This window comes from Arachis ipaensis, chromosome B09 (assembly GCF_000816755.2).
Source record: "Arachis ipaensis cultivar K30076 chromosome B09, Araip1.1, whole genome shotgun sequence".
NCBI classification, from domain to species: Eukaryota; Viridiplantae; Streptophyta; class Magnoliopsida; order Fabales; family Fabaceae; genus Arachis; species Arachis ipaensis.
Window position 1 is genome coordinate 22644644 of NC_029793.2, and position 13716 is coordinate 22658359.

The window sequence follows — 13716 nt, forward strand, 5'->3', positions numbered from 1 at the left end:
GATTTATATGAGTAATATTACACATTTAAATTTTTTTATGAACCAAGTCTAACTAAATTAAATAATAAAATTTAAAATAATGTTATTCATAACTAATTTTTGTTGATATTAAATTAATTTAGTAGGACTTGATTCATAAAAAGAGTTAAATGTATAGTATTATTCATATATAAATCGATTGATATGTTTAAATTCACTTTTATATATATACTTAGACGTGTGTAGCATTATTCTTTATATATATACTAAGGACAAAATTTTAGATACAAAGTGAGCTGTATTAATAGACTGAGGGAGTAAGTAATTAGTATTAGTATAGTACAATAATATAATAGACAACCGAACCACATGCATCACATGTTGTTTGAGGTAAAGTCCTCTGTTTGAGTAGCATAAACTGTTCTCAGCCACCGTGACAAATTGATTAAGAATGGCGTATACACAAAGTAGCAAGTTAGTGTCCAAGTAACTAGTCCCTGCATTTAGAATCCATAGTATTCTTTTTTGTTAGAACTCTTTAATCTTTATGACAAAAAAAATAAATATTGTTGGCATGCATAATGAGAAATTATTAATAGCTTGACAAGCGGAAACTTGAGGTAACATGAACAACCTGGCCAAAGATTTCAATATTGGCTTGAGGGTAGTACCAAAGGTTGAAGAGCCTGATGAAACAAGCAAAAGTTATGCATCCATTAGTTATTAATAGACAATATTTCACTTGGTCATGGACGGAGAAATTCTTAGTTGTTGATGTTATGTTACATCATGTAAATCTAACAAAGTATCAAAATTATCTATAAAAGATTATGTTGGGAACAAATTACCTATGAAAGAACAAAAATTTAAATACTCGCATTTGGTTATATTTTTATCTTCTAAGTCATTTGGATTATATCTAACGAATTTATGTTCTTTCATGAGTAATTTTGTCAATGCATAATCTTTAGCCGATAATTTAAATATTTCACTTATTTTTTAAATATATCACCCACCATTGACTCAAACTCTTGTCTAAAATGACATGTCTTATTAGATGTGACAACAAGAGACATGTCTCTACAAGAACAACTAAAAATTTCTCTAGATTCATCATATAGAGGAAACGGAAAGAGTCAAAAAGCTTTACTTCATTATTGGTATTTCGGCAAGTGGACATGCAAGACCAACAATGCATGCTAAGGTGAAGCCTTGCCATGTTCTATCAAGAAAAAACCATATGAACTCTGCAGCAGCAAATAATATGTAGGCTTCAATGTTGTCAGCTACTCCAGCTTTGTAAACTTCAGCACTCAGTTCTATAAACAGCACCAGAAATCTACAAGTTTTGCTAAGTGTTGATAATTCCTTATTTCAAGTAACGCTCATTTCGATTTCTAAAATTGGTTTAATTCTAACCTTTTAAGTTTTAAAATGATTGATTAATTTAGTAAATCTTTGTTATTTCCTAACCAAACTTTTGTCCTACATTTACATCTATTAGTGTAATTTTGATGTGAATAGTTAAACAATAAAACTCTACATGCAAGCAAAATACTTAATCAAGTCTAACCAAGTTGTTATAACAACTTTTTAAATCACGCGCCTCCTTTTCATTCTCCTTCTCCTTCTCCTTTTCTGTTTCCTTCTCCTTCTCCTCCTCCAGTGTTGCGTCTTCTTCTTTTTCGTTATCGTCATCACCAATAACACCAACATTTTGCAAACATCTTTATTAGTTCTGATTTTCTCTGATGTCATCATTAAATAATTTCGGTTCATTTCTTAATTTATTTCAGTTAATTTGTGTGTTAATTGAAGTTTACTTGATGCTGCTGATAAATATTGACCAAATTTTTTATTCTTTAAATAATTTCGGTTCATTTTTTAGTTTAATTGAGGTTCATTTGAATCCAAAAATGAATTCAATGTGTTTTTGTTAATGATTGAGTCTTTTTTACTATTTGTTCAAATCTGAACTAATAACTAATCTGAAAAAAATACTAATTGAGGTTTACTTGATGCTACTGATAAGTATTGACCAAATTTTTTATTCTTTAAGTAATTTCGGTTCATTTTTTAATTTAGTTGAGGTTCATTTGGATCCAAAAATGAATTTGATGTGTTTTTATTGATGATTGAGTTTTTTTACTGCTTGTTTAAATCTGAACTAATTGAATGGAATAGAGTGGAATCTAATGCAATTGAATAAAGTGATAACGAATAATTTTATTCTTCTTTGCTAAAAAATTTGGCCAATACTTATCAGTAGTATCAAGTAAACCTCAATTAACACAAATACATCAAATTCATTTATGGATCCAAATGAATCTCAATTAAACTAAGAAATGAATCGAAATTACTTAAGGAATAAAAAATTGGTCAATACTTATCAACAGCATCAAGTGAACGGATTCAAATGAACCTTAATTAAACTAAAAAATAAATCGAAATTACTTAAGGAATAAAAAATTTGATCAATACTTATTAGCAGCATCAAATGAATTTCAATTAATTCACAAATGAATTGAAATAAACTAAAAAATAAACCAAAATTATTTAATGATAACACCAGAGAAGATCAAAACCAATAAAGATATTAGCAATTGTTAGTTATGACGATAACGAAAGAGAAGAAAAATCTACGTGGGCGAAGAAAAAGAGGAGGAAGAGGAGAGGAAGAAGACGAAAAATGATATGTTTTGCGTTATTAAAACGCATGTGTGTACATGCTGGTGTGATAAAAGTAGTTTTTTTTTTTTGTTAAGTTTGGGCCAACTTGGTTAGACTTGGTTGCCAAAAACACTTGAATATGTAGCTGGACTTATAGTTAAATGTTGTTACTTTGGAACAGCTATTTGATATGGATACTTTTTTTACTATGGCCAATATAAAATTTGGTATACACTAATTAAATGACATAAATTAATTTCAAATAAGATATTGTGATTAACAGATCAGGTGACAGTAGACGGTAGTAGAGTGGAATCACATCAGCATTGCTAAGGTTGCTTCAATTGCTATCTGGTGAGAGACTGCAATTGAAAATCATGTTGACCACATCATGTGTGATTTATCATTTGTGCAATGTAATTAATTATTATTTGAAAAATTATTTGTATTTATTGTAAGTACGAGGGATAGGGTATATACAAAGAAGGGTGGTATGTACTTACATGAATGAGGTAATTGTCTTAGGCAAGCTTCCCTCTTGAACCTTGTTCAACACCTTCTCGTCTATGCAGAGTTGAATCAAACCAACGGTGCAGTAAAAAGTCCCCAGTAAGAAAGGAACCTATTAATTAATTTTATGATATTTTATCAGGTCACAAATACTAGAGCTAATAAAAACATCAAGTTTAATTTTAATGTTGTATTGACAGTATAAATGTTTTACACCATAGTCAAATTACATACCGTTTATTTAGATGACCATTCACAAAGTAAATATAAAAAATTGTTATTTTGACTGACATGATAATATGTAATTGAATACATATGTAAAATTATTTACAGTCAAAATTAAATTCAAAAACATATCTATACTACACTAGGTGTATAAAAGTTAAATTCATATAAAAATTATTGAAATTTTTTGTATGCTATGGTGTAAGGCAATTTTATACCTACATTCATTATGTAATATATTATGTCAACAAAAATAATTTGCCTTTATATTGATCGAGTGAATGGTGTGATTGAATTTAGTCTGTCGATACATTAAAACTAAACTTATTTAATCTATTGTCTGATCAACAAATATAATTAAATTTTACATCAATGGCTTGAATGGTAAATATAAATAAAATAAGTAAACGAATATAATTAGATAACAAAGATATAGAGAAAATTGTAAGAGGGAACCCACCCAGATATTAGTGTGTAGTGGACCTATATTAATGGAGCCTGCTTGGTACACAACAAGATTGACCCTTGAGTGAAGACCATCGAGAAGGGGACCAAGGAAGAAGCCTGTGCCAAACAGTGCAACTGCCACCGAAGGCGAAGGCCATGTTTGGCTCTCACGTTTAAGAGCACACTCACACCTACCCTTAATAAGACGGCTACCTGTTCTTGTTGCAGTGCACACTTTACGGAGAGGATAATTACGGGAGTGGATTCTACTACTAATATTATAACCTAAAAGATAAGAAGAGGAACCAGATGCAACAAGGTATTGCATCTTTAATGTTTCGGATTGAAGAGAACAAAGGACTCTTGAATTTTCTTCTATTAAATGTCTTTTTGGTGACCACAAATATATTTTCCTATTTTGCTTTTAAGAAATACAATAAATACGGGAATATTATGGCTTCCAAAGAGACAAATCGTAGATCTATTATCTATCCATGTTTCTCTAAGAAGCCAAATCTCTTCTCTAGTATTTCTTCTTTTGTTTTGGGTTTTTTTTTTTTTTTCAATTTTTTGATCCTGCTGTAATTCTTTGTTTTAAATAGACTTGACAATGAATATGAATCAAAATCAAAACAATCTTGAAACCCAACTCAAATTGTTGGATTTGATTGCCTCCTTTTATTTCCCTTATACTAATTGTTGTGCTTCTACTAGTTTGCCCTACTAGTACACATTATTTAAAAAACATAACACAATAAACAACTTGAATTGATCTAGATATTAGCTAATTAGTCTACTTAAACAAATGATGGGAATTCGAATCCCGCCTTGTGCATGCAACAACCCAATGGCCAACAACAAACTCTTAAATGAAGCTTTGATCTGCGACGAATTAATATTAACCTGCCAGATTGGGAGGGGTGGGGGGCAATATTAAGAAAGCTTAATATACTCTTTTTCAAGTGGATAATAGTTGTAAAAGAAAAAACATGATTTTACATCCAAGCATGGCAAATCCTACATCCTATATTCCTATCAGGCAAATGAACAAGTTTCAACCTGAAATATTAACATAAACTATCTACAAATAACTAGAATTCACAAAACCTAAATTTAATTACATATAATCCTAACATCCTAACAGGGAGCTTGTCTGATCAGAAGCAACTACCAACTACCCATACATGGTGAAGATGCCAGTTCCATTGGACTTCCATGTTCCATTTTGCGATAAATACCACCATAAAAGAAATCAGTTTGTCTAAACTAGTGTTACAGATCGAAAAATCTCTTCCAGTCGCCATCTGAAGATTAACAAGAAAAAAAGTTCATATAGTAAATATAAAGCACTAATAAGATTCGTAGTGGTGGTCCAAACAAGCAAAAGGAAAAAGAAAAGGAATGTAGAAAGCCAGATCATTTATTTAAATTTATCTGCCAAAATGGGTCAAACATAATTGAGAATTGGATGAGTGAGTAGGTCATGCCATTTAATTGATTCAGCAACCAACACTGCTTTTGCAAAAAAATAACGGGCAATACTTTCTAGTAAATTTAAAATAAGATAAAATAACAAGTACCATAATAATGTTGAAGCACATCAGATATTAATATACCGGCAATACCTTCAATGCACTCGAGTTAAGATGTATAAATGATATAAACTGAAAGGTACATAACAAATAATAAGGTTTTAAGTTGCACTATGAAATTTACACCATTTGATTGCATGGTGCATCAAACACCAAGTTAAAATAACATAGAAATTAAAATAACATAAAAAATAAGTAATTAGTGGATATATGCATTATAGAAGAATAGTGACCAAGTTTTGTTTTCTGGCATAAACTGAAGATCTTACCAGAAAACTAAAAATCAGAGGCCTTTAATTTTCTGGGTCTTTTAGACTGGGCTGGCGATGATGGTGCTTCTGAAAGCCTTCCAGGTGCCTAAACTTACAAAATTTCCGAGATCAATAGAAATGTACGATGAAATTGCCCAAAAATAAGTAAGAAAAAGCAGCAGAGGGAAGAATAATTGAACGAAACTAATATATAGTCACGCACCTTGCGCTTTTGGTCCCTTTTGCCAGTCCTCTCCACTGAAACATGCACGTTTTAATAGAAGGTAGATAAAATTCCAAGCAATAGATAAATCAGGTTGCAGGTGCATAGTTCATTACCTCCGAAACTTGAGTCAGGAACAAATGTTCTATCCTGCTCACCATTATGAAAATGCTATCAGTCGTTTCAGAATCACAAACTTACGAAAAAAGAATAGCATGCTTGGAGAATAAAAACATTGATAAGTAGTCACAAAGACCAAATGAAACTAGATCCTACCTTTGGTGTTCCTGGTGTTTCAGTGAAGGACCCTTCACGAAAAGGTAAACCTTCAGCCTCCTTATATTGCAGCTGAAACAAATATCATTAATTCATAACAAGTAATTCAAAAGTAAGCATAAAATAAATTAATGCATTCCATATAGAAAATTTACTTTCGACAGAATACTATATACCTGCTTTTGAAGATTCAACAAAGTTAGTATTTCTTTCCTTAGTTCAAGATGTTCAGCACAAACGGCTTTTGTTGGAACCCTTGGTTTCAAATTGACCTTCAGCCAAAGTGAAAACAAATTAGAGGAAATAAAGGCATCACAAAGAATGAGCATTTTTGTTACATATATGATTGGGCTTTGTAAGAGTTTAGGTAATCTACAGCCCTGCTGTTGAAAACAGTCACGAATTTAATAATTGTAAATCATTCTCTCTCCTGAGTAAAGAATACAAGTGTTTCTTACATTGTCAAAAATAACAGCAACTACTACACGCCAGCACTGAAGATTAAAAAAAAAGGGAATATATCAACAGGATTAAAGTCCAGGGTGTATGGACAAACCCCAAGGTCTTGCAAAGTTTGTTCAACCCGTTTGATAGTTCGCAATCCAGCAGTTGAGCTTGCAGCTTGCAACATTTGCTCAAGTGCATAGGTCCTCAGATATACACGAAGCTGAAATATTCTTACTATTAGATTACACACAAACATTATTTGAATCACTGGATCAATACTAGGACAAATTTCATAAACCTGAGTAAAAGAATCCTGTATATTCTACCATTTTTCAGGGGTCCAAGGAGAGGAAAGGGAAAACAGAGCTGGTTTAAGTAGACAACAGTGAAGAGAAAGAGACAGATGATATGCGAATGGAAACTTTTTTTTTAACTTACAATGCGAAGAGAAGCCAGAGTTGATGCATTCTCGGTTGACAATGGAGGCGGCACAGGTATCAGTGGATGTTGCGCATTCGATGGAGGTGGAGACACAGTTTCACCCGGGATAGTCCTCTCAGTAACTTCTACACCAGCATTTGGAGCAACAGCCATCTCAGATTCTTGAGAAACCTAAATAGATGAAGAATGAGACGCTTGATATCATTAATTAAAGGCACAGATGCATGTACAGCATGCGAGTGACACTTGGAAATTTCAATGAATTTAGTAGCCTCAATGGCTCAATTACATAATAACAAACACAGAACAGCTAAACCATCAGCCATCGCTCGCGATAATTTATTGTTGGTATAAATGATACAAATTACATTTGTTTCCAGCTCTAACTTGGTTCGCAGATCCCCAAAAAGAACCAGTCACCATAGATATTTGTTTGATACATAAATATGCCAATTAAAATATTACCAATTATTTGAAGTTCATGGTCAGGATTTCAGAAACAATTAATCACAAGACCATAATGATTGGAACATACGATTAATTCTTGATAGCAAGTTCTGGTATCGTCTTATAATTACAGATGTCACAGACAACCAATTTTAAAAATTTACCTTAGCAGGTATGCGTGACTGAGCTATTCTTTTTGCTTCAGCAAGAACCTGCATAAAATAATAGCAACAGATAGACAGATAACTAAATTAACTTCATTAGCCATGAAGCAATAACCGTAGGAAATCAATAATATAAAACCTCTTCATCTCTTTGCTCTTGTTGCCTTGTTTGAGAGAGGACCAGGGACATTGCTCGTTTCCTCTCCACATCACGTGAAATATTATATGGTTCCTACATTGAGGAACAAGAATAAGAATACTCATTACATAATGCATCTAAAACCTCATTCTCTTTATAAACAGCCAAATTGGAATGTTAAAGCTGTGTTTAAAAAGCAGATCTGAAATGGCCAGTAGGACCGGATTAGCCAGGACTATTCCATTAGTAGGCCAAACAGCCCAAACCTCCAAACTGGTAGTTCACAAATCAGTATAGAATCATTATCCATGAACTGATGTATTAGTATTTTGAAGTCAAATATCTCAGCAGAACTTATAAAGGGAACTATATACTTCCAATATGCCTAGATCCAAATCACAACTCACAACAATAGTCACCAATATAAGAGACCAAAAGAATAGTAACTGCACAAGTTTTATAATCCAACACTAAAACAAAACAAAATAGACATAGACATGTGAAAAAGAAAAGGAGAAAAACAATAGATAGTGAAACATGACAAAAGAAAGAAAAGTATAGAAGTCAAAACAAAATGAAATACTCTGGAATAGTATTGAATTGTGAGAATCACATCACAATTTAGAGAAATTATGATTCAAAGCATACATGATACAAGTAAAGTAGTAAACATATACTATTGATAAATATCATGCTATAAAGGTAAAAGTGTTAAGATATGTTAGTTAATATTTTTATTAATTACAATAATACAAACATTCAATAAAAATTACAGTGCATATGGAATAGGAGGCATGGTGGTACATTTTATTTCATGTTCTTTAAAAGAGAATGTCTTTACTGCAACACTGCTAAATTATTCATAAGTTTTGCCATACCTTAAGAAGAGGATGTGCTGCAATATCCACAGAAGATGGATTCCTAGCAATTAATAAAGCCCGTGATACTACAAAGCCAGGCGAAATAACATACCAAAATCAAATTTAAATGTTTCATTTAATCGCTTTATGTTATAATCTACTAATCTCTATACTAAACAACCAAAACTCCAGTGTGTGAACCAAAAAGAAGATAAATTATCAGAAAGCAACAGATAATATTAGTTAAGTGAATATACATACCACTATAATATCGATCCTTCAATTCTTCTAGAGTCCGAGATGATGGGAACCTATCAGCTATGACAATGAATCGGAGATCAAATTGTTCGCACAAGTCAAACAGCTGATCTGTCTCTTCCTTGGTCCACCTCTACAAAGATATAATATGATGGAGGAGAGCAACACATTAACACCTCTTAACAGATATAGATATAAAGATAGTTGTAGAATGTCCACATGTTTCAACTTTCAAAACCACAGAATTATAGTGGCAGTTAAAAAATTACCTTCACAAATGAGATTACAATAGTGTAAATGAAACAAATGCAACACAGGTAGACTTTAGACATCGGGGCTAAGGCCCAACTATTTTGATCACGAATTTATATATATCCAATGGTTATTGCAATACAAGTGGTGAGACCACAAGCTCAAAATAATTCTGGAAATGAAATTCTGTTCCTTGAAGCATTAAAAGTGGTCATTGACATATATGCAAACTCATAGACGAAGTTTCTATGTAACTGAACAAAAATGCAATTTTCACATGATACTTACAGGATCTGTCAAATACTTCTCATATTCCTCATCTGTGTATCTTGTAATGTCAACAGACTGCACCACAGTATGTAAAATAAGCTTTAATCATGTAAACACAGAGAGAGAGAGAAGGCATCAAGGTAATGCTTGAAGTCCGAACCTATATTTACCTTGTTATACTTGGCAAAAGAATAGTCACCAGTTGGTGGAACACCATTTACAACTCGGACCTGCAATAAGAAACACATAACTATAACTTTCATGCTCAGTCATGTTTATCCAACATTCCACTCTCTCCCTCAGTCAGTTAGAGCAATTGTATTTAGTTAGAATTCAGTTACTGTTCTGTGCTTGTATATACACCACCAGCTAGAGTTTGAATCAATACAACTAATTCATTTTCTTTCCCCCAATTCTTCGATCTCTCTCACCTTCTAACATAGTATCAGAAGACATTCCCTTCTACAACATTCTTTCGCAAACTCCATTCTCTTCTAGAACATTCCTCTTCTCATAAACTCACACAACAAAGTTTGATGAGAGTTTGATTGCTTCCCCGATTTGCGATTGTCTGCAGTGAAAGCAAGAAGCTCCGATCAACGAGTTTAGAGAAGACGTTCTAAATCTTACTACCCCAAGATTCATTGATCCTAAAATGACGGATCCATTTGCACTCTCCATGGCAGATCAACCGGGTTTGATCCTCGTCACTCAGCAACTCACTGAGGAAAACTACCACTCTTGGAGTCGCGCCATGAAGAAAGCCCTAAACCCCAAGAGAAAGATTGGATTTATCAACGGCACAATTCCGAGGCCAGATCCAGCTGCAGATCCTGAGCAATTTGAAAATTGGCAATATGTCAATGATGTAGTGAGCACTTGGATCCTCAATTCGGTTTCAAAGGAAAATTGCAACCTCACTCGTTTATGCAGATTCGGCTGAGGAACTTTGGCATGACCTCAAAGAAAGGTTCGAGCATGGTAACGGACCTAGAATTTTCGAGCTAAAGAGGGAACTCATGAACCTAAAGCAAGGTGCTATGACCGTGTCTCAGTACTTCACCAGGATCAAAATGCTATGGGAAGAGATCAGCTCCTATTGTCCAGTGCCGTGTAACTGCAGTGATGCCCGCTCAATGCAAGACTTTCTTCAATCTGAATACGTACACTGTTTTCTCATGGGTCTTGCTAAATCTTTTGCACAAATTCATGCTCAAATTCTGCTTATGGAATCCCTACCAGCCATCAACAAGGTTCTCTCTCTCGTAGTTCAAGAAGAGAGGCACAGGTCAATTGGCACTAGCTCCTCCTCAAATCAGGTAGCGTTCTTGGTAAGGAATAATCAACCTCAACAACAATTCTATGGACGAGGCAGGGGGCAGCAGAAGGAGGACAGGCCTATGTGCTCCCACTGTGGATTGCTTGGCCACACAGTGGAAAAATGCTACAAGATCCATGGCTTTCCTCCTGGTTATGGCAGAGGACGTGGCACCAAACCATCAGCTCATCATGTTGCAGCCTCAGAGGCAAAGTTCACACTAAACCTGGACCCGAACCAGATACAGCAACTGATTGTATTACTCAGCAATCAGCAGATCCAAGATTTGCCAGCAGCTGATTCCACTGAAATGGCCACACCTGCAGGTATAGTCCTCCTCTCATCACTTTCAAGAAATCAAATGCCTTCAAAATTGTTGGATCCTTGACAATGGAGCGACAATTCACATAGCATGTGACTTGAACCTCTTTTCCAATTTTCATACCTCTACATTTTTCAATAATCCTCCCAAATAATTCTGTTTTCACAGCAAATTATGTAGGTACCATGATTATCAATCCTAAAATCACATTGAACAATGTTCTATATGTACTTGAATTTTCTGTTAATCTACTATCAATTTCCTCTTTTCTAAGAAACACACAAATCACAATCACATTTGGCCACAACTTCTTTGACATCCAGGACCCCAGTTCACTGAGGAAGATTGGGAAGGGTGACTTAAGCAATGGACTTTACATCCTGAAACCTGAGCCACCTTCCAAGATCACTGCACCAGTTTCGATTCCAATTACTGACATTGTTAAAGTCAATTTCTGTCAATTTGACCTTTGGCATTTTAGATTAGGCCATGCATCCAATACACCCTTTCACTACTAGAGGACACCGATTTCTTGGGTTGCAAGCCTGCTGCCTCTCTCATGGATGCAAATTTGAAGCTTCGCGCAGGTGAAGGGGAGACCTTGGCAAACCCATCTGCCTATCGCAGACTCATTGGCAGATTGATGTACCTAACAATCTCCCGACCGGACGTAGCTTTTGCTGTCACCAAACTAGCACAGTTCATGTCTGACCCTCGTGTCCCCCATCTTAATGTAGTTCACCAAATTCTTCGGTATCTTAAGTCGGCACCGGCACAAGGCATTTTATTTCCAGCAACAAACAAGTTCAACCTGTCTGTTTACGCTGACGCTGATTGGGGAAGCTGACTCGATACAAGGCGATCCACAATTGGTTAATGTGCCTTCCTTAGTGATTCATTAGTGTCTTGGAAGAGCAACAAACAAGCACTAGTCTCCAGTAGTTCCACGGAAGCTGAATACAGGGCTATCACGAATGCATCTTGTGAAATTGTGTGGCTGCTTGGATTGCTCAGGTTTTTCCACATCAATCTCGATTCAGCCATGCTTTTCTGTGACAATATTTCCGCGATTCACATGGTCACTAACCTTGTTCTACATGAGCGGTCTAAGCATATAGAAATGGATTGCCATTTCATTCATGAGAAGGTAGCATCTGGTACATTGAAGCTCATGCACGTCCCCAGCAAGCACCAAGTAGCAGATATTTTGACAAAGGCACCTCCTCCGCCTCAATTCAAGTTTTTGATGGCCAAGTTGGGCATACATGGCATCTATGCTCCACCTCGAGGGGAGATATCAGCATAGCTAGATTATTCACTATAGTTAGAGCAATTGTATTTAGTTAGAATTTAGTTACTGTTTTGTGCTTGTATATATACCACCAGCTAGAGTTTGAATCAATACAACTAATTCATTTTCTTTCCCCCAATTCTTCGATCTCTCTCACCTTCTAACAAGTATTCTTGCTGCTGAAACTCAAGATATTTCAAGGGTTGGGGACTCTTAAAGGGATCATATTGTTAGTTGGGAGGTTTGCTGTAAATCAAAGATGCTAAGGGGTTTCGGACTCGATAATTTGGTGTCCAAGAACTAATCATCAGCATCATTTGCCATATGGAATTGCATCAGTTTCTGCTCACTTGTTCAGATGTTTTGACTTGTGTAAAGATTCAACAATTTTGCAGTCCTGTAGTATATTTGGTAATAAAAGAATATAGGGATTTTAATAATTCCTTTATTTCTATTATTTTCATTCAGAATAATGTAACTTTTGTTGCTTCTCCTGTGCTCAGCATGATCTAACACAGTAAGTTAGGAGAAGCGTAGTGACCCAACTGTTCAGCTATAATTCAGTTAATCATAATCAGAAAACTCCCTCTCCTTCTCCCCCTCCCTCTCCCTCTCTATTCGCCGTCTTCTTCCTTATTATGATCTATTTATTTATTTACAGTGTTACTTTAGTCAACATTCAAAAAGATTGGCATGCTTATTACATAGTGTAAACAGCTAGGTTTGAGCGACATATTTTGTATCTATTATGGACCTCATCCTGTTTCATATAATTCTTTTTTCTTCTCTAAATAAAAAATTAAAAAAAATACTCAGAATAAATGCAATTTCAGTGGCAGAAGAACTTACCCAATGATAAAGATGAAGATTATCTTTACGAGCAGAACTGGTGAAACCAAGCCACTGCCAAGCGACCTGGAGATAGAAAAAAGAACTCAGATGTTAGATAATGACTTAAAACTGCTAGTCAGAGATGCCTTAAGATTAAACTTGACAGCAAATCACATTTGGAAATTGGCCCCTCTCTCTCTCCCCAGAAGATTCTCAAGCATTACTTTATAGAATCAGAAACATGAAAAAATACTAAATTCCTCAAAATATATGTGTTTGTTACTTTGTTACTGTCTCAAAACAATGATGCACATGAACACATGTAATCTGTTTGGGTGTTATGATACTAATAAGGAGACAAACACATTTGCCATTAAACACCAGTTTTGCCACTGATAAGGAGAAAGTTATTGGTGATGAAGGTAATAAGGGTAGAAAGCAGAATTTTAAAAATTTTGAACGTACAAATTCCTAATAAAAATATCTTTCATGACCAATATTTG

The 13716-nt window shown here is 34.5% G+C and overlaps 2 protein-coding genes across 6 annotated transcripts in view; both read right to left on the minus strand.

Moving 5' to 3' along the window:
- LOC107617863 lies at nt 219-4193 on the minus strand. Its single transcript, XM_016319737.2, has 5 exons — nt 3845-4193; nt 3153-3271; nt 1130-1318; nt 614-665; nt 219-476 (listed from the first exon to the last, which is right to left on the minus strand). The coding sequence occupies exons 1-5, from the start codon at nt 4157-4159 to the stop codon at nt 354-356; spliced, it is 798 nt and encodes a 265-aa protein (XP_016175223.2). The 5' UTR covers nt 4160-4193; the 3' UTR covers nt 219-353.
- LOC107617862 (SWR1-complex protein 4) overlaps nt 4707-13716 on the minus strand; it is an 11776-nt gene continuing 2766 nt past the window's right edge. For 4 of the 5 annotated variants that reach the window (XM_016319732.2, XM_016319733.2, XM_016319734.2 and 1 more), the window contains exons 5-19: nt 13232-13297; nt 9622-9681; nt 9470-9526; nt 8933-9062; nt 8690-8757; nt 7812-7904; nt 7673-7720; nt 7059-7232; nt 6730-6840; nt 6350-6445; nt 6174-6245; nt 6014-6047; nt 5898-5932; nt 5693-5780; nt 4707-5135 (exon numbers count right to left, since the gene is read on the minus strand). In XM_016319732.2, the coding sequence (XP_016175218.1) occupies nt 5700-5780; nt 5898-5932; nt 6014-6047; nt 6174-6245; nt 6350-6445; nt 6730-6840; nt 7059-7232; nt 7673-7720; nt 7812-7904; nt 8690-8757; nt 8933-9062; nt 9470-9526; nt 9622-9681; nt 13232-13297 (1125 nt within the window). In that variant the 3' untranslated portion in view covers nt 4707-5135; nt 5693-5699. Of the gene's footprint in view, nt 5136-5239; nt 5496-5692; nt 5781-5897; nt 5933-6013; nt 6048-6173; nt 6246-6349; nt 6446-6729; nt 6841-7058; nt 7233-7672; nt 7721-7811; nt 7905-8689; nt 8758-8932; nt 9063-9469; nt 9527-9621; nt 9682-13231; nt 13298-13716 lie in introns of those variants that run through there. The other variant, XM_021112730.1, reaches the window with a different exon arrangement.